At 42.5% G+C, this 27,388-nt stretch overlaps 1 protein-coding gene across 2 annotated transcripts in view; it reads left to right on the forward strand.

Moving 5' to 3' along the window:
* stox2b (storkhead box 2b) overlaps window positions 1–27,388 on the forward strand; it is an 86,179-nt gene that overhangs the window by 45,926 nt on the left and 12,865 nt on the right. Inside the window, exons 1-2 of one of the 2 annotated variants that reach the window (XM_071895468.1) lie at window positions 15,020–15,116; window positions 22,676–22,828. In XM_071895468.1, the coding sequence (XP_071751569.1) occupies window positions 22,696–22,828 (133 nt within the window). In that variant the 5' untranslated portion in view covers window positions 15,020–15,116; window positions 22,676–22,695. Of the gene's footprint in view, window positions 1–15,019; window positions 15,117–22,675; window positions 22,829–27,388 lie in introns of those variants that run through there. The other variant, XM_078289318.1, reaches the window with a different exon arrangement.

Genomic DNA, 27,388 nt, shown 5'->3' on the forward strand with positions numbered 1-27,388 from the left:
GTGCGTTTGTTTACATAATGGTCTGCACTCTGCACCGCTGTCCGCAGCACTGAACTGGACGACGGTCGAGACCAGAGGTTTGATTCTCTGCCCGAACCCAGGCCGGCTGGTCTCGTGGTCAGAGATATAATGTCTTTTTTTTTTTTTTTTTTTTTTTAATTGGGCTGGGGAGTAAGCTATTTGGTGTGATAATCAGAATGTTATATGTATTATAACATTGTAACCTTAAACCTTATGTATCAATCACTGTGATCGATACATATTTACATCTCAGTCAGCAGCGGCACAGCGTCTCCTCCTCTCCTCTGGCGCCGTGCGCACGCAGGCAGGTTGATAACCATGGATCCCGTGCGTAATTCTGAACAGATTTCTGTCATTCAAATTTCTCTGTAATCCGCAAAGTCTGATTGTTAATTCCTTGTGTCAATTATGTTTTTATCCCCAGTCAATCAAAGGTTACTTTGAAATGTAAGTGTCGGGTTTTCGCTGCCTACGGCACCACACTCGCTTGGCAAGTCCTTTGTGAGAGGAAGTAGGCTATTCAGTAAGATCCCGTACGTAATTCTGAACAGATTTTTGTCATTCAAACAACTCGGAATTAGTTTACTTATAAACAGCCAACTTACTAAACCGGGCTCGGGCCCATAAATGCAGCCAATGGGACGGGCCCATGCCGGGCTCAGACAGAACGTGCACGGGCTCGGGTCGGGTCGGGCTTGTTTTTTTGGGCCCGATCTAAGGTCTGGTCGAGACCCTAACAGCGGAGAGGCAACTGAAAAGTCTCATTTCTCTCTCTCTCTTAAGAACATTCATGTAGGCTATACAAAAACAAAGACTGAAACGGATATATATCTTCGGAGAGTGCCTCCATTTATTTAACTCGACTCAACAACACAGGCAAGTGGCAACAGTCTGAGTCTTGTGCTTCGGTTATCTCACTAAATCATGTTGCGCTACCTAGAACGCGCCTGGTTTTGTTTACATAATGATCAAGTAAATATTGAGGTAGAAAAAAAGAAAATGTGTATACTTTTTAACCAGGACTCAATTTGATGGATGAAATGTATGTAAAATGGAAACTGTTAGACCTATAATACTGCTATACCAGCTGCTATAACAAAACAAAAAAACTATTGGCATGGCCGATCGGTATCAGCAGATATGGCTCATAGACGATCGGCAATCGGCGATCGGCGGCAAAAAACGTTATCGGGGCATCCCTACTATAAAGCATCGGGGAAGGATTCAGGAGGCAAAAACCACTGAACAGTACCACTCATGGCCACATGGCGCAGACAAAATGCAAAGTTACGTAGCGTACCTTTAAATTGATTTATCTAAATTAAATCCTTTGAATGGTATTAAATGCAGATAAATACAGCCATTAGGCATTAGCTAACTAAAGTTTCAGCTGCAACCTGCTTTACCTACTGAAATATCCATCTCTGTTTGCTCTCTTCTTTCCTTTCATCTTCTCTCCTCTCCTTTCTCCCCTCCTCTTTCCTCTGTTCATTCTTGCTCTCCTCTCTTCTTCCCTCTCCTCTGTCCTCCTCATCTCATATCCTCATTTCTACCTCCTCTTGTCTTTTCCTCTCCTCTCCTCCTCTCCTCTCCTTTCCTCCTCTCGTCTCTTCGATGCTCAGTGAGCATGCATAGCGGCAGTATTGCATGCTGGGATTGTGAACTCGTTAACCCTCGCTGAGCTGCAGCCCCTGGCGGCCTGACGCATCACACACACACACACACACACACACACACACACACACACAGAAGCTGATGTAATGGGTGCTCCTCTCCTGTAAAGCGATTGTAGCTCCTCCTCTTCTCTGTCTGCTGAGTTATGCTCATGGATGCTACACACACACACATACACAAAGAAAATCTCTCTCTCTCTCTCTCTCTCTCACTCACACACACACGCACATTCTCACAATTGACATCCTCTCTCTTTTCACGCATACACACTCCTCTCTCTCAGCATCCTGACCAATCAGATCATTCATAGCCCTGGCCTGGTTTATAGGACCCGCCCCCTGCTCTCTCGGGCGTTTGGCCTGCAGCAGCTCATGCTATTTATGTTCACTCACACACACACATACACATACACACTCACAAACTGTTGCAAGCCCCCTTAATGATGTAGGAAAATCCTCAGCAGCTGGCCGGCTGGTGTGGATGTGTGTGTGTAATGTTACATACTACGTCCATGTTTGTGTGTTTGATGTGCATGAATAAGTGTGTGTGAGGGGGAGGGAGAGAGGCTCAGGTCCTTATGTGTGTTGAGTATTGGTCAGTGTTGATGGTGGCTGTGGATCAGATGGGTAGATGAATCTTAAGCTTGGGTCAGACTAGAAGACTGTTCAGGTCTTGTCCGACTGGGGCAGTTCGGACTAAACACTTTCCGTCTGGTCAGGAAGCTGTTCACACTAGTTGACGGGGCAAATGGGCGTCACACATGAAGATGAGAGGTCACACACTACCCTATTCTGTCATTCAAAAATGTTTACCCATTCATCCAGAACAGTTCACTGTGAATATAATTACAAACTAGGTGTTCTGCCAGTACAATTACAATCAATATTGATGAAGAATTTTGAGACTTTTCACTTGATTTGTGCATGCTTATGTGAACTGATCCAGGCACACTGCCATTTTATACAATTTTATATGAGATTTAGCCTATTCCCCCAAATGAAATTGTATAGTAACTTATCAAGAGTGGAGCAAGTGGAGTTGGGAATCTTACTGATATTAGGCTAACTATCTACGTGAATCAAACATGTTTAGGGCTGCAGCTATCGATTATTTTAGTAATCGAGTATTCTACCGATTATTCCATCGATTAATCGAGTAATCGGATAAGAAATACTTTTGCTTTATTAAAGAGCACTAGTAAATATACAAAAGAGAAAAGCTGTCCGCACGAAGCTGTCCATACGACACTGTGATTTACTGAAAACGAGGTGAAATAATAATTATTATTGATATTTATTACTAGGCCTAAATATCATACAAGTTCATAAGACTGGCTAATGTACATTTATTTACTATGTTGAAGGGTTGCCCTACACCTGCTGACCCTACTCACTGCAATCAAACTAAACTGAATATACCTGCTGTATTGGACTGGTGCATTTTAGGCTCCAATTGCTACTTACACCACCTGATATTTTGCTTTCTGGGGTATTTTATGCATCACTGTGAGGGGAGTAGGTGTGTGTGTATGTGTGTGTGTGTATGTGTGTGTGCGCCTATCATAATAATAACATGAATGAAGCTCAGGCTTTCACAAATTGACTGCAGCGTTTTATTTTCTGTGGTTATTTTCTTGAGCAAAACTTAGCTAACTTAGGGACATCATAACTAGCCACCATATTGATTTACGTTCTTAACTAGCCATTACATATAGCCATAATTAACGTGCATTCTTTACTAGCCTTCATCTCATCCCGTTTTAATATTAAGTGCTGACTCCGCCCACCCGGCCAGTTTCGGCGTACGCCGGTAGCAATTACAAGTGGACCCTATCCTACAGTCCCTGCTCTCAGCGGAGGGAGGGAGCTACGCTGTGTGTGGGAAGCGCTGTGACCGTCAGACCTCTCTGGATTAGACAAGCAAGTAGAGAAAACCGGCATCAGCCGAACCAATTTATTGCCAAATGCTTTGGGATTCAACACATTAACATTGCTTCCCATGGTCAGAAAAAGTCGGCAGATTTGTCGCTAGTCGCTTTTGAGAAATAAAGTCGCCAGGGGGGTCTGAAAAGTCGCTAAGACTAGCGACAAAGTCGCCAAGTTGGCAACACTGGATCCGAAACTTTGGACACTTTCTGTCGTTTTCTCTGGCCTGTCTCTTCTCTTCGCCCCTCGCTATTTTCTCTCTCTTTCTCCAGCGCGTTGTGCAACAGTAATAATCATCCATGCGAAACACTGAGCGTGTATATAGTTATATGGATTAAACGAAGCTTCGATGCAAAGAATTTGCATCGATGATTTTTAGTAATCGAGTTACTCGAGTTTCTCGAGGAATCGTTTCAGCCCTAAACATGTTTGAAAAAATCGCATTGGGCTGAACAGATAGTCGGCAGTCTTCAGTTATGGCCACACTGCTTGATTGACAAATGATCTCTGGGAAGTGCAGTGCAAAAACACCATAGCAATGGGCGCTTAGCACCAAAGATGGAGACCAAATAACACATGTCAAATTGTGGGCTTAAACAAAACCTTGTTTGCTTTAGTTGCCCATCTGCGCTCTTTCAAAATGTGGCCTGTGTACTCTGGCCTCTGGGTATCTTTGTGTCCTTAAAAAGTCTTAAATTTAAGGCCTTCAAACTTGCAGTTGGCCACAGTGAGTTTGACACGCATGCATGTCAACTCTTTGACATCATGTCCCTGAACTCAATCAGAAATCAGGCTGTTTTCGCCAACTTTGTTACTTCATTTTGGTTTTTAAATTGGTCTTAAATCCAATTCAGCTATCAACTAAATTTGGCTTACTGAATCGTGCATAAACCCTGAAAAAAGCCTTTACATGCCATGCAAGATAACATCGAAGTGATTTTTCTTCTTTCGGCTCGTTCCCTTTAAACTAAACAATGATTTTGTGTTGCTGTTGGCTTCCCGTATATTTCCATGTTGACTGAAGCATACTTGGCCTTATAACTTCACAAAAATGTACATATTGTATTGATATTGTGATGATTATTCATATTTCAAGACCATTAATAAAAAACCATGATGTTCTATTAGGGGATGTTCTTGAAAATGGTCCTTGAAAGAGTGCTTGAAAATTCTGAAAGGTCAACCGGTAAGGTATGGCTTTTTATCAAACATACCACGGCACTGGCCACCACATAGGCTAAACCAGCAACATCTATGGCAACAACCGCCGATCAGTCTGGACACTAAGCAGGACCTGATTCAATCAGTTTCTTGCTAAACTAGTTGTATGGTGGAGTTATTAGTTTGCACTCGCTGTCCATCATCAAGCAGAACCAATCACAGGACAGAGCACCTTCAACCAGCAAGTATTAGAGGATTACAGGCTGGTTTAATCTGAACTGAACCCATACACTATACACACACACACACTCACACACATCACATACACACAGATTCAGAGCTTATCAACTATGGATCAAACCACTAGCTTGCTCTTTGGTTTGGTCCATTTAAACCTCTGTCTGTCTGTGACTGACTGAATGTCTGCTGTTGATGCCAGGCTTGTGTTTGAAGTGGAAATGGCATAAAAAACATCTTAAAAAGAAACAGACCGTCTATAGAAGGTATTGAAGCACTGGTGACAGTTTTCCCCCACTAATGGATATTTCCGTGTTTAAAATGGGAATGGATGCATTATTGGAGTGCATTATAGAGAGATGGCAGAATTACACAGTGAGGGATGGAGGGGAGGTCATCCAGTCAGCCAGCTGTTGAGGCCAGACCTCCAGCTTTTCAGATTACTGCTGGACAGCCTGTACTCAATGCACATTCAGACACACACAAACACACACACACACACACACACACACACACACACACACACACATACACACTACAACACTGCAACAACTACTTCTATCCTCAATACATACACATACACTACTGTTGCACTGGTACATTGCTATACTGCTAGATTAGGGAGAAACTTGTTCAATGGAGTTTAGTTAGACTTGTTGCAAAGGTAGCATGAAAGAAGGCGGCACTGTAGCCCCTGTGAAGTGCAGTCAAATGCTCCCTCGTCCCAAACTCAATCCCCTTTTTATGTGGGAGCTAGGGTTTCTCAGGTTATGCAATTAACCTATTTTATCCCAATTCTCAACGTTTGACTCATCTCATAGGATTGACTCATCTCGAAGGACAGCTTTTACATCAATTGTAGTGTAGCCTGTGGGTGTTTTGTGTTTTGAAAAGTACAGGAAGCTAGGTAGTTTATAAGTGGGCCTAGATGTTTTTGATTCTGAGGTCAGTGGTCTCTCTCCCTTCATTAGAATTTTAGTTTTGGGTCTTGGATAGATGTTACCTACGAAGAACTGTATACCATAGATCTAAGTAGACTAGGCATTCATATCAACATTTTCAAGCTGGTTTAGAGGTTATAGGTAGAATTATCAGTTTAGCACTGTAGAATTTAACAAATTAGTGGGGAGAAACACTTTACAGTGTCTTTACACACTGACTACTACAGAGTTTGCAGCTCTGCATAGGCTTGTCCAAAGATCGCCTAATCATAATTCGCAACTCTGGCTGAGATCCTCAACAAATAAACATGACTGCTTTGATGCAAGAGAGTCTGTGGAGAAAGGGAGAAAGTGAAAAAGATAGAAGATATAAAGCTCTACAGCAACTGCTACAGCATTTGTTCACCTGTACCCCGCACACAATAGGGCTTTTCTCACAGCACTTAGCCCAGGGCTGCTAACTTGTGTTTTAGCCCTGGGCTAACGAACGTTTCACACAGGCAAATTGCAAAGTGGGAGCAGGGTTATCCCCAACTTTTTAGGGTTATCTCCAGAAAATCGTTTAAAACCAGGATTATCTGTTGGCTGTGTGAAAAGTGTTAGAAGATTTTATGTCACTTGTGTGTTGTCCAATCAAGTAACTTCTCTTTCTCAACGTTGCTAAGCAACGCTGTGGTGCATTCCTGGGCTCAAATGTTTTTATTACCACAGAATATTCTGACATGTAAGCCCTGGGCTAAGAAGAACACTTGTGTGCATCATTAGCCCTAGGCTAAGAGTTAGCTATGTGTGTGAAAAGGGGTTAAGCTAACCCTGGGCCAACTGTTAGCCCAGGGTTAAGATAACCTTAGGCTAAGCGTGTGCTGTGTGAAATGCCCTAATATCTCAGACACTGGCGATCGGATTTTCATGAAACTTAGGAGAATGATGCATCTCATTGCTCCGTTTCAGCATTTTCAAAATTGCACTGATTTGCCTAAGGGGGGCACCACAGTGTTTGTCTGTACATCACACGCAAGTAACATCAGGTAGCATATTTTCTACTTATTGCCCCACTACAACTCTGCATCATTTGTGGGGGACAACATGTTTGCTGTTTACTTGTTTAGTTTGTCTCCATCTTTGGTACAAAGTGGTCATTGCTGTGGTGTTTTTTTGTTTTTTTTGTTTTTTTTTTAATCTTTGGTGCTAAGTGATCATTGCTGTGGTGTTTTTAGCTGCGACCAGCAGCATGTGTAAGTTGCTCTGTTGGTCGGTCAGTGGGATCGGTAGTTTCTGTCAGTCCAAAAAAAAAAAACCCTATGGAGCCACAGGATACAGACATACAATAGTTTCTCAGACAACCACACTGGTGCTTTACCTCACTTGGCAGGGCAGCAGACTTGCAAGGGTCTTTGGTTCTAATCCCAGGGTTGGCAAATGATTCAAAGTTTGACTCTTGAACTCTTGAATTAAGCACATTATGTTATGTGACATGGTCAGTTTAAAAGAGTATTATTTATACATATAAGGGCATTTTTTTTCCTTTTGGGTGTTAGGCTACATTTTTGAACTGTGAAATTATACATTTGCATTGCATATTGCCACATAAACACTAAATTTGTACCACTAACATTTGTTTTAACCTCTATCCCATTGCTGGAAAATGGTGGTAGGGTTTACAGAAGAGGATGATGTTGTTTCCCCTCTCTGTCCCCAACCAGTCCATCTTCCACCACTCCATTGTTGAGGTTTTTATGGTATTGGTTGTTTTCTGATCAAAAACCACTGAGGTTTTCTCACCCAGAACGTATTGCGTTGCTCCCTTGTCTGATTTCACAGTCATTTTATGAACTTTCAAGGGCATTTTGCCCTGAACCCCTGTAAATTTCTGACCCCGATTTATACCAAGACCACCCCAGTCACCAGATCTCCACCCTATTGACCACTAATAGGAGATTCTGTAGCGGCAAATGAAACAGTGTTTTCCACTATCATCAAAACACCAAACACCCTATTTAGATGTCTTAGGTTTGTGTTTCCTTTATTTTGGCAGGTAATTGTACATACAGTATTAACTACTTATACACTTGTTGTAGTGTCCACAGCTTAGCTAGTATTGTGCCACTGTGCTAGTGTACAATACAACTACTGCTACTGCTCTAATTGTGGTATCCTATGGTACTGGACTGTAATACCCCCACAATCAGTACTACATCAGTTTCCTCTTACTTTCTATAATCCAGTGAGTGATAGAACTTGAATACTACCTCTGTGCTTCCTCTAACTCTGGCTGCATATCAAATCCCAAAAGTTACCCACCTCAAAGAGGTGCTCGCAACTCAGAAACTTACTTGAAGAATAAATGCTAATTATTAAACATTGCATTGTCATATTTCACAAAATCCTGGCCACTACACTTTAACCAGATAAACCTGAGGTATAAAGACTGACTTTGTTTTTGTAGATTTTGGGTTCAGTGGCTTGCTCTGAGGCACTTCTTGTGGTAAATGTAAATGCCAGTCACCGTCCAATCACCAGAGCAAAGATGTAATACAACCCCCTGTCAGTGCTGGGGATTGAACCTGCACCTTCCTGGTTATTAGTTTCTGTTACCTTTAGGCAAACCTGCTGCCCAATAATTTTAAAGATCTTTAAATTATAGGGCAGCAGGTTTGCCAAAAAGGTCAATTTTTTTTTTCAAGTTTCTGGAACCACAATAATCACCGACTTATGTCAAGGCAAACGCACAACATGTATGTTTTTAATTAGGGTATTCTTGGCAAGAAGTACACTACTGTAACTTCTTCATCTTAACAAAATGCAAAAATATGTGACTGCAAACTTAGCAAGACGTTTAGCTAGTAGCCATTATGAATACTATTCATAATGCCTATCTATGAAGCGGACTGTAGAATAGGCCATGGAACAAAAATATACTGTAATGTTACCCATGGTGGTGGTGAAATGCAGATTCCAGTGCTGCTGATGCTTGAAATCTTCCATCTGAACCATAAAAATGTCAAATTAGTAATGTCAATTATCATATCCAGCGCATTCGGGCCATCACCCATAACCTACACCTACACTTAGGCTGACATCTAGCCCACAACATCACACCCAATAATTTTCAAGGGTTGTTTTGTGCTCTTAAGGACCTGACACACCAGGCCGACGGTCGGCCATCGGGCAATGTCGAGCCGTCGGTAAGCGTCGGTGTCCCTAGTTTTTGCGGTGTGTCCCGCACCGTCGGCACTAGTCGGACCCTGTCGGCGTCTTTTCGGCCGATTGAGCATGTTGAATCGGCGTCTGAGCCGTCGGTGAGAGAGATCACTCTGATTGGTAGTTCGTGTTTTGCCTCTGGATGATTGGACTGATAAATTCCTTCAACATGTGGAACTGAACAGGAAAGAGCCGAGCAAAATTTTTAAAATCGGAGGTTCCTTTTATCTCCAGCTCTCGACACAGGTTCGGGACAGCCCCTTGAGCCTGTCGCTGGAGTAACGTTATTCATGATTTCACCCATTTAGTGCGGTTTCTCCTTATTTTTCGCCTCCGCCTCTTCCTTTCTTCTTCCACAACCAAAAGACCAAGGGCTGACAACGCCAGTGCCATTTGCAACTTCTTATCAGACATAAGGTATGGAGAGTTATTTCCCCTCACGCAGGCGCAGAACATACGTGCTAGTTGGCCGTCGGGTGTAGTCTTTGCGGTGTGTTCAAGTGCAACTTTTTGGACCAGACGCAGGCGACGTGAGGCGACGCAACAGTCGGCCTTCGTCGCCGCTGGTTCTTTGAAGTCGGTTTGGTGTGTCGGCCTTTAGAGAGTCTTCAAATCTCCATATTGGTGAAAAACGCACCTCACTGCCAAAGTTACAACCTAAGCCTCTCTTAAAGCCTGGGAAACCCCTGTTTACTGGGATCAGCTTTACTTAGCCTAGGTTAATGTAAATGTGGTGTATTTTCATGTCTAAGGCTAGCTTCCACCAGCCCCATCTTTGCTTCAAAAAGTTATGTGCTCAGACACTCTTCAGTTAGTACTCAAGCCAACTGAAAACTCTGGTGTCTGGCTGTTAATAATGCGCTCAGTTTTTCTACCTGATATTCATGAGTCGATATTTTAAAAACACAACTGATTCAGTCCACATAAACATTGCTATTTTGCACGCAAATGTTTTGCGTTGATGTTAATTTGACTCATAAGACACTGTGCTTTGTAATTTTGCAAAAGTAGGGGTCAGCTTTTTCCATTGGTGGAGATCTCGTTTTGGAATGAAACTCTTTATATGTAGCATGGTTTGTACATAGTATTGTTGAAACCAGCATGCTAATTCTAGGAGTCCAGTTTTCAGTAGATCCTGCTGAATTCAGAATGCTAATTCTTGGAGTCTAGTTTACAGTAGATCCTGCTGAATTCAGAATGCTAATTGTAGGAGTCTAGTTTTCAGAGTCAAATGGCATGTAAAACCTAGGTTAATAAATAAGTCCTACAAAAAAATCCTACAAGATGTTGCCCAACATGGGCAGTACAGACTAAACGACTAGTCTGGGGTAAATGTTATCAGAAAGCTGTTCACACTAGGTGATGAGGCGAAGATGAAGGATCACACACTACCTAATTTTGTCATTCGAAAACATTTTCAAATTCATCCAGAACAGTTCACTTCTCATTCTCATTTTGAAATGACATTATTACAAGGGTAACATTAGTTGTGTACTTATGTGGATTGATCCAGGCATGTTGCCATTTTACACCATTTTATGAGATGTATTCCCCCAAATAAAATTGTGTAACAATTTAAGAGTGGAGCAACTGAAGTTGGGAATCTCTAAACTACCATGGGCTGTAGCCAGGGTCACTCTCAGATTTCAGTCTTGGTGAGTCTTTGACCGCTTCAATCCACACAAGCTTGACCAAACTGGACCAACCAAATCAAGCATGTTGGAAAAAATCTTGTCAGGCTCCAATTGGTCTACAGTCTTCAGGAGGGCCAGAGTCTCCAGACTTGAGGCATTCACACTTCAGGATAATCTGTCTGACCACTGGGCCCCGAGTCCCCCCCACCCCACCCCACCCCTCCCAGCCCAGACTCACCTGAATGTCGGGATGGTCCAGTCAGGCTTAAAATCAGTGCCAAAAACGTCTAGTGTGACCTAGCCTTAAGCAGTTCTGTTGGAGGCTTTGTCTTCCCTCTACTGCTCTCGCAGTGAGACTTAAAATAGTTCCAGAGCAGGGGTCGCGTTAACCGAATATTTCCCGTCATTGACGGAATTTTTCTAACAATGACGGAAAAATCTGAAGGCCATCCGTCATTTTGACAGATTACACTGAGGGCGATCTACCCTAATGTTAAGTAATTCACACGCAACACTGTCAATAACCATATGTAGACTGCCTGTAGTAGACCCCCCTGTCCAGTTGGTGGCGAGTGTGCATATTAATTAGCTATTGTTTACTCATCTTGTCTTTGATCTCACTCTCCTTGGAGCGCGTCTGTGACCACTACGGGTCACAGAGGGGTGCAGCAGCCGCGCCCCTGGTGTAGAAGGAGCGCATGCTGCGGGATTTCCTCCCGGTAAAGCGAGTGCTTGCAGGATTGGGAAATCCCACGTTCAGAGAGTCTTGCCGACTTCTGATCACTTCCCTGGGAGAAATGTTCCCCGACTTCAAAACTCTGGCTGAAGTGGCGCTGGTAATTCCAGTCTCCAGTGTGGCAGCAGAGCGCGGGTTCAGCCTTCAGAACAAAATTAAAACGGCCATGACAAGCCGTCTGTCCGAGGCAAAGACGCAAAACCTAATGACAATCGCCTCTGCAACAATCTCCCTTGATGTGTTTCATTACGCTCAAGCGAGCACCCAGTTTAAGTCCATGTGGACCAGGAGGAAGGTTTGAGTTCAGGCTAGGCTACAGCAGGTCAACTGAGTTCAATTTAATTTCTTGTAAATGGTTTGTTCATATTTTAATTGTAATTGTCTAATTCTGTAAAATTGCATCGTTCATATTTGCCTGTTTAGGACGGTCGGTGTCTCCATTTGTTCATCTTTTCTCTCTTACTAGTGCAGTGCCCGTTTGTGCCGCTGCTGCACAGAGCGCTGTTCACTTGTTTATTCAGTTTATTAATATTGAACGTGTCGTGTGTCCAAATTGCACCAAATCCGACACTGCACGTCCTTGGGTCCCCAGCAATACACCCGCCAAGTGTGAAGTAGATCGGACGAACGGTTCTCGAGATATGCGAAGGACACACATACAGACAGACAGACAGACAGAGATTCCTTGCTTTATAGTAGCCTATGATAAATGCATAATCTAAGTTTGTTCTTCTGTATATTAAATGTTATTGTGATTGATTGTTTTTGAAAAATAAATTGCTATTAAATAGGCTATGTCTCATTATCATTAAAAAAATTAAAATTAAAATGACGGGTAGATAATAGATTATGACGGAATTTTTACGAGCCTATCCGTCAAAATGACGGACAACGAGAAAGTCTAACGCAACCACTGTTCCAGAGCATGGTAGTGCCCAATAGGGATGCACCGATGCCACTTTTTCAATGCCGATACCGATTACGAGTATGAAAGTATCGGCCGATACTGAGTACCGATCCAATCCATTACTTTTACTGAACAGTGCAGGCTTACTTCCTTAGTTTGGGGTCAATGGACAAAATTATTGAGATAAAATCCTTGTTTTTCCCACTGTTTGAGAAATACAGGCTTCTATGTGCCACAAATGCATAAAATCAAGACAGTTTGCTTTTATTTCTTACATGTTACTCATGGCTTTCGGTATCAGATTTTAGTCTTGGGTAAAATCTCTGATACCGATATTCCATTTTAGCCTGGTATTGGCACCGATACCGATACCAGTATCGGTATCGGTGCATCCGTAGTTCCCAATGCTTCTGTGAACTAATGAGGCACCAAGCAGTGTTTTGCCTAAATTTGAATCCAGAAAGTAAAAACGGAATCAGTAGAAGCTTACAAAAGGATCCAGACCTCTCAATGTCACAACCTTTGTAGCTATAGAGATTTTGGCAGGGAGCTCACTACCTACCAATGCAAGGCCTTTCTGTGTCCCAACACATGATACATATGATTTAATGCAGGGGCAACTGGGGGGCTGTTAACCACCTGTTCACAGCCTGGTCAACCACTGACTAGCTGTTTTTTAGACCAACAGGTGGTTTTTTGTCTAGCTGAACAGTAGGGGGAAGGGTTGAATACAACTTAACGCCTGTCTCAATAGGTAGTTAACTCTTTACTGTCTATTTCAACAACCACTCAACAACAAAAATCCTCCATCCATTTCTAGTTTGTTGTCCGTTGCACCTATTCTTTACGAATGCTGCCTTCAAGCACTGCCAGAAATATCGTCAATACCAGTCAAACTATGAACAACCCAACAAAGTGATAAATATGACTGGAAAATAAGTCTGAGTTCTCTATGATACCTGAGTTGCCGAGATGTGGTGTTTATGGGTCGGAGAGCATGGAAGATGTGTCAACAATTGATACATTGATTACAAAATCAATTAGATGCCTGTTGTGCATTTTCTCATCTTCAGAAGCTCTGTACTTCTTGGTTTCTGAAATTTAACAACAGCCACCAAAAACTACTTTTGTTACAGAGTCCATTTTGTTATATCTAACCAAAAGCTCTTGACAAGTTGCATTTACAACTTCCAAGCTTACGAGGAGCACTGGAAGGCAGCATAAACCACACATTCATAATTGTTGATGTATTCCACTGCTGTACTTTGGTGTAAGTGGCTCTGGATTTAGAGCACTGACTAAATGCCTTAATTTGTAATTGTAACTGTCTGCTGGCTGCCTGTTGCAGCATGATATTATGGGAGTTGTGGGAGCCGCAAGTCAGGGGCCCCTGAAAAGAGGGTGGCCCCCCTCACACCATTTCTCCTTTCCTTTTCTCCCCCCCCCCCCCCCCCCCCCCAATCCACCCCAGTTCAACAAGCCCCAACCAGCCTGACAGACACAGTTGCCTTGTCCTTTCACATGCTAATGCTATTACTATAGACCTGTCTGTCTGCCTGCCTGTCTGTCTCCTGTCTCCTAAGAACACTCAATATACTACTGACCTTTCTTTCTACCTGCCTGTCTGTATTTCTGCCTCTCTCTTTCTGTCTATTTTTCAGTCTATCTTGCTTTTATTTTGTCCATCAGTGTGCTTGTCAGTAAATTCTATAATAGTATACTATAATATCATAACTATAACTACGTTATAATCGCTATATACTATAGCTACATTATACTATAACCATTCTTTTCATAGTTCTGGAATGTTCTCTGGGCTCTGTGTGTGTGTGTGTGTGTGTGTCTGTGTCTGTGTGTGTGTGTGTGTGTTTGTGTGTGTGTGTATGTCCTACATCTAGCCTTAGTGTTCTAAGTGGGTCACACCAGAACCCAACCGCAGCACTGCAACACCGGCTGTGCGCACACACTTACACACACACACACACACTTACACACACACACACACACACACACACGGTGTAGCAGAGATGTATGTAGTGGAGCAGAGAGACAGAAAGGGATATAGAGGTAGAGACGGTAAAAGGGAAAAAATAGAGGGGAGGGTATGTGTGTGTGTGTGTGTGTGTGTGTGTGTGTGCGCGAGCGAGCAATAGCAAGCAAGTGCAACTGGGGATGCGTTGTCATGGCAACCTTCTCGGCAGCCCGCCCACAAGCTTGTATGTCGGTGGGCATTACACAGCGAGGGAGGAAAAAAAATGGGTGCATAGTGAGGCAGTGTGTGATTGGTCACACCCCCTTGTCTTTGTGTGGCGCAAGGGATTGTGGGTAGGCCCTTGACTGAATGCTCATTTGTGTGTGTGTGTGTGAGAGAGAGGGAGAGAGAGAGGGGAGGGGGAGGAGCAGAGAGTGTGTGTGTGTGTGTGTGTGTGTGTGTGTGTGTGAACAGAGGAGGACATAGCTAGTATGTGTGTGTGTGTGTGTGAAAGAGGGGAGGGGGAGGAGCAGAGTATGTGAGTGAGTGTGTGTGTGTGAAACAGGACGAGCTAGTGTGTGTGTGAGTGTATGTGTGTGTGTGTGTGTGTGAGAGAGAGAGAGAGGCTGCGCTACCATTGTAGGCAACACTGGGAAATCTAACTGGATTATATTTTTACCAAAAGGAGCGGATTTATATCAGCCAAGGTATGGCTATTCTTCTCACTCTCTCTCTCTTTCTCTGTATCTGTCTATCTCTCTCTAGCTAGGCAGTTAGCGGTAGATGCTAGTTAGCAGTTAGCAGCGTAGCGTCACTGCTCTATGGAGAGAGAGAGAGAGAGAGAGACAGACAAGGGGTAGAGGGAGAGAGGGGCAGACAGACGGAGGGAAAGAGAGAGGTAATGGAGATTCATGGAGAGCCAGAGAAATGGAAGGATGCAGAGAGAGAGAGGGAGGGAGGGAGAGCGAGCATGACAAAAGGAGGGGGTGTGGTTTAGTGCTCTGGACAAAGGAGGCTGGCTGATTGTTTACTACCACTGCAGTAAGAGACATGGATGACAAACGCTCCATCACTCTTATTCCATCACACTCTGTGCTTCTCATTCGCTGTCTATCTCTCTCGTTCTCTTGCTGCACTCCCCTTTTGCTTCCCTACAGCTCTCTTCTCCTCCTGCCTCTCTCTGCATCCTATTTTTTTCTCTCATCTTTCTCTCCCTACATATTGTTTTTTCTCTCTCCTCATCTCTTCCCTGGCTAGTCCTCTCTATCCCTCCATCTCTGTCTCCCCATCTCTCTCTCTCTCGCTCCCTCTCTCTTTCATGGACACTGTAGTAATAGTAATGGAGGGAGAGGGGCTGTGAGCTAACAGCTGCTGCTACAAAATGGCTCTTCTTTACCTTCAGTTCAATGACTTTATTGGCATGACCGTGTATCAGGAAGAGTGTTGCCGATGCAATTTACAAAATGTCAGTTTTCAAAACCAACAAACAGGTTATGCTTTTAAACCATACTGAGATGACAAATGATTTGCTTTGAAAACATGTACTATGTTCTGTATGTTCTGTCTATCTCTGTATGCCTGCCTTTCTCTTTGCCTTGTGACGTCTATCAATCTGTCCATCCGGTAGTAGTAATAGTAGTAATAGGAGCAGCAGTAGTCGTAGCAGTAGTAGCTGTGGTAGTAATAGCAGCAGTAGTAGTTGTCGCAATAATAGTAGTAGTAATAGTAGCAATGGTAGAAATAGTAGCAGTAGTAGTAGCAGTAGAAGAAGTAGTAGTAGTAGTGGTAGTGGTGGTAGTAGTAGTAGCAGTAGTAGTGGTAATAGTAGCACTAGTAGTCGTAGTATTAGTAATAGCACTAGTAGCAATTGTGCCAGTAGTAATAGTAATAGCACTAGTAGCAATTGTGCCAGTAGTAGCAACAGTAGTAGTAGTAGTAGTAGTAGTTGTACCAGTACCAGTAGTCATAGCAGGGATAGGAGTAGTGGTTGTAGCAGTAGTAGCAGAAGCAGTTGTAGTAATAGCAGTAGTAGAAGTAGTAGCAGTAGTAGTAGTTGTACCACTTGTCGTAGTTGTAACAGTTGTCGTACTAGCAGCACTACCACTAGTACTAGAGCGAGTTGTAGTAGTAGAAGTAGTCATAGCAGCAATAGTAGTCGTGCCAGTAGTAGTATTCATTATAGCAGTAGCAGTTGTCATAGCAACAGCAGCAGTAGTAATAGAAGCTGTAGTAGTAGTAATAGCAGTAGCACTGGCAGCAGTAGTAGTAGTGATTGTAAGTAGTAGACAGAGACAGACTTGTAGACAGACCTTTTTTGGAATAGCACTGCGTAATAGTAGAATATTGATGATTATGTACTTTTGTAGAGTACATGTTTTCAAACCAAATACTTCATCATTATCATCAATTTGAATGTATAAGCTGTTGTGTTTTGGCTTTGAAAAATGACATGTCATATACTGTTTTGGTGATATGGTTTCTGATAAACAGTCAGGCCAATAAAGTCATTGCATGAGACAAACAACTCAAATGGTTGTTTTTTCCGACTCAGTTTCTTGTCTCACCTTTATCTAGACCAGTGGTTCTCAATCCTGGTCCTCGGGGCCCGTACTGCTGGTTTTATAGCCTACCAGCTAGTTAATTGCATTCACCTGGCATCCCAGGTTTAAATTAGTGCCTGAATGCAGTCCTTGAATGAAAACCACCAGGGTTTGGGGTCCCCAGTACCAGGATTGAAAATCACTTACCTAGACTAGATACCTTCTGTTCTCGTTTATGGAGAGAACATCATTCCAAACTCCAGTCAAAAATCTGGCAATTTAATTATCTTCAAATGTACATACAGTACCTGACAAAACATAACATGGGACCTTTGACAAATCACTAGGAGCCACTAGTAAATTCTGCCTACAGATGTTTCAACAAGCAGCACTTCATTTCAATGAAATTTCAACAAAACAGCAACTCTACCGCCCACCATGGTGTATTTTGGTGGACGAAAATTATGGGAATAACAGGCAAACCAATTCCAGAAGTCAAAGTCAGTGCCCTGACACACCAAACCGACATCAAAGAACCAGCGGCGACGAAGGCCGACTGTTACGTCGCCTCACGTCGCCTGTGTACTTGCCAAAAAGTTGCACTTGAACACACCGCAAAGACTACAGCCAACGGCCAACTTGCACGTACGTTCTGCGCCTGCGCGAGGGGAAATAACTCTCCATACCAGCAGGTGGCGGTAGTCTGTATTTGTCATTCAAAAAGGGAAACCGGAAGACCTAGGACTGCGGATATACAAACCGTAAACAAAGCAGCGTTTGCTTACCATTTTCACACCACTCTCGCTCATCACAGACGGTTTCGCTATTTCTAATCGAGAATATGTCTGATAAGAAGTTGCAAATGGCACTGGCGTTGTCAGCCCTTGGTCTTTTGGTTGTGGAAGAACGACTTCGTCGTTTGCTTGCTTTCGTCACTTCCGTTTCTCTTCTCATGCCAATCAGAGTGATCTCTCTCACCGACGGGCTCCGCCGCCAATTCAACATCCTCAATCGGCCGAAAAGCCGCCGACAGGGGTCCGACTAGTGCCAACGGTGCGGGACACACCGCAAAAACTAGGGACACAGACGCTTACCGACGGCCCGACATTGGCCGACGGCCGACCGTCGGCCTGGTGTGTCAGGTCCTTTACTGAAACTGCTTGGTGGATCATGTGTATGCTGAATTGAAGAATGGCTCCTAGTGATTCGTAAAAGGTCTTAAATGGTGTTCTAGCAGGTATGTAGGTTTGCCATTAAGCAAAGCAACATTGACTGTTCAGAATTTTTGAATGGAGTTTGGCATGACATTCTCTCCTTTAACATAATGCTGTTTCAGCCAGGAATATGGAGGCCAACATTAATACAGAAACATCACAGGCAGCAACAGGAAATGGCCTCTCTCTCTCCTCTATTTCTTGTCACCCCATTTTTACACAAGTCTTCTTGCAGAAAACACATGCTTTCCTTCGGTGTGTGTGTGTGTGTGTTAGGGGCAAGGGGTATTGGGTTCATCCTATGGTCACTCTCCATGTTTAGGCCTTCCCAGTTGTCTCTGTATGAGGGTTGGAGGGGGGTGGACAGTGTTCCCACCAGAGTCTCTGCAGCTGTGCTCTCTTTCCTCTCTTTCTCTTCCTTCTTTCACACACAGACACACACACACACACTTTGTATAGTAGTATCCTACCACTCCACTGTTCTCCACTGTTGTGCATCTGACTTCCAAGATATTCACTTTTCCATGGCCATCAAAAGGCAAATTGCGGTCCAGTCAGTCAAGTGTGGTCATGTCTGTTCTTTCTTAAGCAGTATCTAGTTAAAGGTTGCTTTATTGTATAAATTTAACTTTAACTATGAACCAATTGTGATTATTTTTTTCATAAAACTCCTAATCCTTTCCTCATGATCAAATGAATTTCGATGACATCACACAACAGGAGAACTTACTCATGGGTTCTTTATCTATTAGTTTACATGGACTGCTGCCATACAGTGACATATGGTGATATATATAGCCACATCTTTTTATGATGGTAAGACAACACATATGCAATGAAGCACATTGTTGTATAAGCAGTGCTGCTATGTGTGTATTTAAGTTATGTTTGCTAACACTGTATTGTCCTTAGAAGAGATGAAGGCAGCTGATTAACCAGGGAGCCAGAGAGCTGAGATCACATTCAAATAAACTGATAGTTAATCAATGTTAAAACACATGTTTTTGCCATTCTGTACTTCATATCAGTTGTGTTAAGTCAGGTTTTCTGTCACTGCTAGAATTCCTTCAACTCTCAATCCCCCCCCCCCATTAGAACCAATAGAGAATAGAAGTGGTGCTTGATGAGAATTAGGCCTATAGGCAGTGTGGAAAAGCAAAGATTCACTCTTGCATTGCATTTTTTATTTCTAAAACACAGCCTGTGTGGACATTTCTATGAAACATTTTTATGCATAATATTCTTTGACCCAGTGGTATACAAACATCACATAGAAATATAGGCCTTGGTCATGTGATAATTTGGGTTGTTTTTTCCCCGAGCTCTTAAATGGAACAAAATGGAACTGCCCAGACATTTTAATGCAGATGACAGGGTTCTCCCCAGAAATTGGTGCTCAGCCCCCGGATGTCCACAAAGGTGGACCTTTTGCAGTTTCATACCTCCTTAAAAGCCATCTCCTGCATTCTAGTGCCTGAAAACACAAAAAGAAAGCCTTTAGACAAAGAGGGATAAGATCAGAAATCATGACATTTAGGCCAATGATCAAATTAGGCCTAATCTTAAATTTCATTTTCTCTGAACAGATAATCAAAATATTGTCAAGCAATGGTGTCTCCAAAAATAAACGTAGTTATGAAAATAAACTCCAAAATGAAAATAAATAATAGCAGATAGAGCAGGGCCCGCTCTAGTAGGAGTAGTTTCGGGCGCCTTTATTGTGGACTGGGTACGGGTTCGTTTTTACGATCCGATCTTAACAAAGTATGCAGCAATACTTTTTTAATTCGTCAACAGCTGCTGCTGCCATCACCTCACACAACCCATGGTCACCTCTCCCCTCAGACTGTGTGGCTAGCCGGCAACAACAGGTGACACAGGCTACTATTTTCACAGGTCACAAGAGGCACAGAGGCTTCTAAAGTTTGTATTGTATTTGTAGGGTCTGAAATTCCCGCCAAACTCCAAATGCTGGTGAAATAAATCAGAAGGGTCACCCACCATACTGGTCAGTAACTTTTTGAGATGCTAACATTTGAATGCCTCGTCCGCAGCCATTGTTGTTGTTTTTCTCTGAGTTATTGTCACCACTATTTCTGGTTTCCCTAGGTTGTAGTTACCTCTTTAATCTTCATGTCCCCCCACTGGCATGGAGTATAATAAACAAAATGTCTTTGGTCTTTGCTTTTTCTCAAACTCTCACACTCTCTCTGACTGTGAGCCAATCAAAGCAAAACAATGTCTCTGTATCAGACAAGTTCCTGATTGGCTGCCTGTTAGTTGCTATTATGTATTCATCTTAATTCCTTACTAGCCCCTTTCACACATGCAGCCTGTTCCATAAATGTAATGGCACGCCGTCATATGTGAAAAGGAGCCAGTGTGGAAATGCAGGTAACTCAGTTCTGCCAATTTCACCGCTCAAGATGTTGTAATGTTACTAGTAAAGTTTTGTATTGACCATATGTGTGAACGATTCCATAACATTAACGGCACAAGCAGCACAACATTAGGACGCTCTGTTGCCGAGCTGTAGGAGGGAAATACAAACCGCTATATTGTGTGAATGGTAGCATTACGTTAAAAAAGCAGAAAGGCATGTCTTGTGTGAACAACAGAAACTGCTACCTTTACCGGAAAAATGAAAACGGCAATTTTACGGGATTCATGTGTGAAAGGGGGCTACTGTGTGGCATAATGTATAATAAGTAACGAGGATAATGAGGATCTAGGCTTAATGATGCCAATGATTCAGGCTGACCTGATGGGATATTATCTCTACGACAATGAGAAACATTGATTGAGTTTGGCAGTTGTCATTTTCAGTGGCAGCCATGTTTGCTCCATCATCCCTCTCTATAGCTGTTGCTTAGTTACTGGTGATTCTTTGGCAAGGGATCTTTAAAATGTTGGGCATCTCACCATGCTGCTTTGATAGAAGCAGAGGGGAAAGACGCGACCGGAAAGAAGGGGAAAGCAGAAGTCATATAACCATGCCAATGTCTACTGACTACTTTTCCTGTATTTTGACAATAAATATGATATCTTTGTCTTGTCCTCCATGTCACGCTTTTTTGTATTTTTTGAGAAACAAATGCGTGACCATTAAAATCCGCTTGTCTTAAACCACTAATATGGTAAATGTCTGACTACGGCTAGCAAAAGCTAGTCGCATATTTTGACCTAAGCATCTATTTTCCCACGCTGTTTTTGGATGGTTTAGTGTATTTGTAGAGCAGAAATGTGTACAGCAACTCCAGGGCGTTTTCAACATTGCACTCCAAATGTTACTGGGTGCTAACGTTATTTTGTCATTTTCACGTCACAACTATGCTTCATAATTCCCGGCATTTTGTAACCCTGAATTAAGTCACTTATATGGTTGCACAGTGCAACAAAATATGTCAGTGTCAGTGATAACACTTGTATTATGTTAAACGTCTGATGATGATGAAGTGATGACTGGCAATGGTGAGAACATCTTCCCATCCCCATGTTTGTGGGTCTGAACTCCACTCGGTTTCTATCCATCGTTGCATATTTACAGCAACATGTTGTCCGTTCTAGAGAAGAGGAAGCAACATAACAGCCATAGCGCAAGCAGCACTAGCTCTCTCTAGTACGGTTACTGGTGAGAGGGAACCAATTTAAAAGTCACCAGTGTCTTTCACTTAATTTGATTAGCAAAGCTCCAACATTGATTTGATTAGTCATTTGAAAGATGAATTTGCCTTCTTTTATTTGAGCCTTTTCATATGCTTGTCAGATGAACACTGCAGTCAGAGGAGGCCGTCAAACTGACCATCCTCCTGGTTTCACCTTTTTTCACCTGAAGCGCATATTCTTTCTCAGTTTGCTGGGACCTCTGACATGGGCAAAGCATTGAACATCAGTCAGCTGACCTGCCATTCACTCTCCTGTCTCTCCCTCCCTTCATCGTGTCCCTGGGAATGAGGTCATCCCCCCTCCCCTGCCCTGAGATAAATTTTTAACCCTGTGTTTTTTTTTTTTCTGATTCATTTCTATTGCATATTCTCTTTTCTCTTGCCTTTGCCCCACCCCATTATTTCCTGCTGCTATTGTGTATTGTTCTGTCAGCCCAAAACAGGTTACTTGCTTGTTTCTGGTAGCTCCTTGCATGACAAGAGCACTAGTATATCCCAGAGTGAGACTAAATTCGCTTAAATTGGCCTGAAAAGAAGAAGAAAGAAGACCTGTTGCAGGGTAATAACACGTTAAATGACAGGACATGTCTTTACACTACCTTCTTTCTTGCAAATAGCCAGACCTCTGCAGTGACCAGGTCTAATCCTGAACCCATGACCACTATTGCATCGACATTATATAACATTTAATGATGCTATATTGAGTGTGTGTGTCTGTTTTGTGTTGCTGTTTATTTCAGTTTGGTGGAGTACAGTGTGTCTCTCTGTGTATCACTGTTTTCAAAACATCACTTTTTTGAGGTGTATTGTGTATTTTTATTAATGAGTGATTTCTCTCTTTCTGCAGGTGATGTGTCGCCCATCAGTATGTCCCCTATTAGCCAATCACAGTTCATCCCTCTGGGAGAGGTGTTGCTATTGGCTATCTCTGCTATGAACTCCGCCCATAAGCCTGTCACTCAGGAGGCCCTGACTGAACATCTGCAGACATGTTTTCCAGGTAACAATACTTCACACAACACCTAACCCTAATCCTTACACCAGTCGACACTTAACCCCAAAGTTATAATACCAATTATTGTGCTAAATGTTCTGATTACTATTATTAATTACAATCATTTGTCTCGGTTTCAGGAAACAGAATTATTTTATTGCACTTTGGCACCTCAGTATATATTTTCACTTTTTCATTGCAGTATTTCTCAAAGTAGCAGCAGCTAGAAAGTCTTGTTTTCACTCTTACTATCTTACTCTTACCGTGGTCCTTCTTTACAGCATTTATAAAATAATGAATACTTACTGCTTTATTGCTTTGAACCAGCAATAATCCTAAGGGAAACATTGCACAGAATCTGTACTTGTTTGTCGTCATCTGATTTAAAACCAAAGTATTACCAAATGACAGGTGATGATCCACTTTTAGGAACTAAAACTTTTTTACCATTTTTTCCAAAGATGGTCAATGTAAGATTTCTCTGCCTGTTTCTCCATCTTAACTTTAGCTTTGGTCACATGGGTGCACATTGCACATTCAAAGGTTGTGATTGGTCACACACTTTCAGGGGAACTGAGAATATAATAAACACTTCAGTATTGCTGAATTACGATTATTAATTACGGAAACATAAAATAGTGATATATGATGAACACGTAAGCTACAATGTAAACTATCATTATGTAGCGGAACACCAAGAAAACTAAAGAAATCATCTTTGACTTCAGGACTAGCAACAACACCCACCAACAAATAAATATCAGTGGGGAGGGTATTGAAGTAGTAGATGAATACAAATATTTAGGAACTATAATAGATGCTAAACTGACATTGGATTCGAACACAGATGTTATCTACAAGAAAGGTCTGCAGCGTCTATATTTCATGCGTAAACTGAGACAGTTCAGAGAACTTTCTGTTCTATTGCTTGGTATTTTTTGTTGTCATTGAGTAATAAAAAGAAACTGCATAAGATAGTCAACATGTCCAGTAAGATTGCTGAACAGCAAAACTTGATTGATCTATGAGTCCCAAGTAGGGAGGAAAGGGCAGGCGATTATTAGAGATTAATCATACCCCCTATTTAGTGCATATGAGCTGTTAACATAGGGTGCCATCCCTCCGAACCAACCGGGCTTGCAGATCATTCGTTCCTACCAGTATTGCACTACTGAACAAACTGTGAAACAGAAATGACTAAACATCTGTGTGTGGGGTTGCTGCACCTTACAATATGTAGAGCACACTAATGATGTGTGATATGATCTGATATAATGTTGGGATGTCCTGTTGTCAGGTGATAGTGCTGTTGTTGTTGTTGCTGTCATTGTAGTTGTCTGTTTATTTGCTTGATCATTGCTGTATGGCACACAACAAATTTCTGAAACAACACCTAAAACAACACCAGTCAGCACCTAACCCAACACCTAAATCAACACCTTACCCAACAGCAGTCAACACCTAACTCAACACCTTACCCAACACCAGTCAACACCTAACCCAACACCTAACTCAACACCTTACCCAACAGCAGTTAACACCTAACTCAACACCTTACCCAACACCAGTCAACACCTAATTCAGCACCTAACCCAACACCAGTCAACACCTAACCCAACACCTAACTCAACACCTTACCCAACACCAGTCAACACCTAACTCAACACCTTACCCAACACCAGTCAACACCTAATTCAGCACCTAACCCAACACCAGTCAACACCTAACCCAACACCTAACTCAACACCTTACCCAACACCAGTCAACACCTAACCCAACACCTAATTCAACACCTTACCCAACAGCAGTCAACACCTAACTCAACACCTTACCCAACACCAGTCAACACCTAACTCAACACCTTACCCAACCCCAGTCAACACCTAACTCAACACCAACCAACGCCTAACGCAACACCTATCTTCTAACAAATGAATTTGTTAGAGGGTATCTCAAATGTGTGGAAAAGTGGGGTTCTTTGGGAGTCACCATTTTGTGTTTCTTTCTTGAACAGAGCAAATCTTTTGATTCAGCTTGTTTGGTTGATTTGTAAACAGGGCAGGAAACTTCCACCAGTCATAGTGGTAATAGCCATTTTTACAATTTTACTCACCAAATATTGTCTCGGTGTCATGGTCATCAAGAGGCAAGGTCAGGTCAGTCAAATAGGGGTGAGACACTTCACTTCTCTGTACATGGATGCTATTAAATTTCATCATGGTTTACACTGCACGCGACATTAATGTTTGTCCGACTGTCCAGGACGGTGGAAAAAATGTTGCATGTTGTGATGTTGCAACTGCATCGGTCAAAGAAACAAGTACTCTGATCTGTATGTTCTCTCTGTGTGAATGTGTGTATTAGTGTATGTGTTTCAGTATGTAGTACATCATTATCACACTGTATAAGATGTGTGATCGGTTGAAAAGTTTTGACTCGTGCAGTGTGAGCTTTGACAAGCTGTTCAACTCTGAGGAGACGAGTGAGAGAAAACTACAGATTTAAGAAACAACATGGAGTGAAGTGGAATAGAGAGGAATTATTAAAAATAGGGGTAGGGATGTGACACAACATGGCAGGTGATGGAGAAACAATGTACTGCTCGGTGTATCAGGATTTCCCTAAGATTGCAGACAAATAAGTGTTGTAGAAAAAGTGAATTACTTGTAGTTAACCGAGTGGAAAGATTTTCCATTATATGTAAGAGCAATGTGCTATTGCCTCGACTGATAGGTGAGCCAATGGTGCAAACACAACACAGTCAGCTGACTGTGAATTTAGCTATCTAGCTAGCTGCTAAGCTTCCAGTCAAGACAGTGTTGTTGTGTGCATCCAACAACACTGTAAATGAAGGTACATGCCTTTCCACAGTGCACCGTTCTTATAGTATCACACCCCAATTCCCCAACAAAAGATCACGGACAGTGGCAAAGATTTCTGCCAGTTACCAAACAGGACTACTTTGATAGTGTCAGCCTGTGTTTCTGTGCCTGGCTTTTAGTCTGTTGTCTAGTCTGCATTCTTTTTAGTCAAACTAGTTAGTTTAATAGTATGTGATCTACATTCATTTGCAGTTCTGGCCATCATCTTTATTGTTAATAAGTTAGAAACAAGACTAAGAGTGTAACAGCCCTGCAAAGTTTAAAGGGTCTATGCAGGGCTGTACGTTAACTTTTTTTGCACATAGCACTGGTGCTACAGAGGTTGATAGTTTTGTAGCACAGGCCACAAAATTGTAGCACGCGTATAAAACGTCTGTTACCATCTCTAAAAACAACCACAAGTAGTGCAGTTCATCACTTAAACAGGTATGTGACTGGCAAAGGACATTAATGTTGCATACAGGGCACACAAAATCCAAACCTTAACAAGAAATGTTTTCAGACAAACATTTTCTTTATTTGCCCATAATGGTAAATTGCAGGGACATAACAACTGTATACAAAACATCAATATATTACGCTTCAAATTATGGGTGTGAATCTTTGGGAATCTCACGTTTCGATTTGATTCCGATTCTTGGGTGTCCAAATCGATTCAGAATAGATTCTCGATTCAAAACGATTCTCGATTCAAAACCGATTCTCAATTGAATGAATAGAATAGGGGGCACTATTTTCCGTCTCTTGCTCCAGTATACTGTGTGCCCAACCATTCACTGGAGTCCACTGAAATACAATATGAAACATAACTGGCAATTAAGATAAATGGTCCGCAGCCTTTTTATTTTAAAAAGTTAACCGCATTAATTAATGAATAAATTAATTGGAAAGCATCTTACAGTCTCCTGCCTGTATGAGAATAACAAAATGAGGGGGAGGCGGACGTTATGTCTCCAGCAGTGGAGAGCAGCCTCTCTGCACCGTTAGCTCCGGGGAAAGCCATCGTTGTCCAAGACGCTGAGTGGGCGCAGGGTTTTTGAGGTGAAACAGACTGAGCTCCAAGTTATTTTCTTCACCTCAGAGTTGGTTTAAGGTGTTTAATGCTGCAGTGTGTGTTGGTCAGCCGGTCTCGTTTGTTACTGCCGATCGCTGCTCCGCTCTGCTAACGTTAGTCTCTGAGTGACGGCGTAGAAAGTTCACAATATACTTCACGTTCGTCTCGCAAAGGTAATTATTTAGACATTAAATCAAAACATGTTTGCAACCGCTTGCCTTTTTTGAAGATGAACTACAATATAACTCTAGCGTGTGCGCGCTGTAGCCTGTCCGGATGCTGCACTGCCCTCAGAGGAAACGGCGTAGAGGCAACCGCATAGGAATTATGGGATTGTTCCCTAGGAATTGTGGGAATTGGTGTTGGATGTATGGACTCTACGCAGCCGGGGACATGATTTTTAATCGCACGATAGACTACAACTACCAAGTAGAATAGCGATGCGCCATCGATTCACCTCACACACAAACAAGCACACAAACCCTCACTTCACACAAACAAGCGGCTCCACACACACACGCAAAACTGTATCGCACGGGTGCTATTGCGCTAAATTCATTCATTGCACAGACCGATTTTTTCGTAGCACGTGCGACATATACTGTATGTCGCACTGTACAGCCCTGCTAT

This window comes from Centroberyx gerrardi, chromosome 16 (genome assembly GCF_048128805.1).
Source record: "Centroberyx gerrardi isolate f3 chromosome 16, fCenGer3.hap1.cur.20231027, whole genome shotgun sequence".
In the NCBI taxonomy this organism is placed as follows: Eukaryota; Metazoa; Chordata; class Actinopteri; order Beryciformes; family Berycidae; genus Centroberyx; species Centroberyx gerrardi.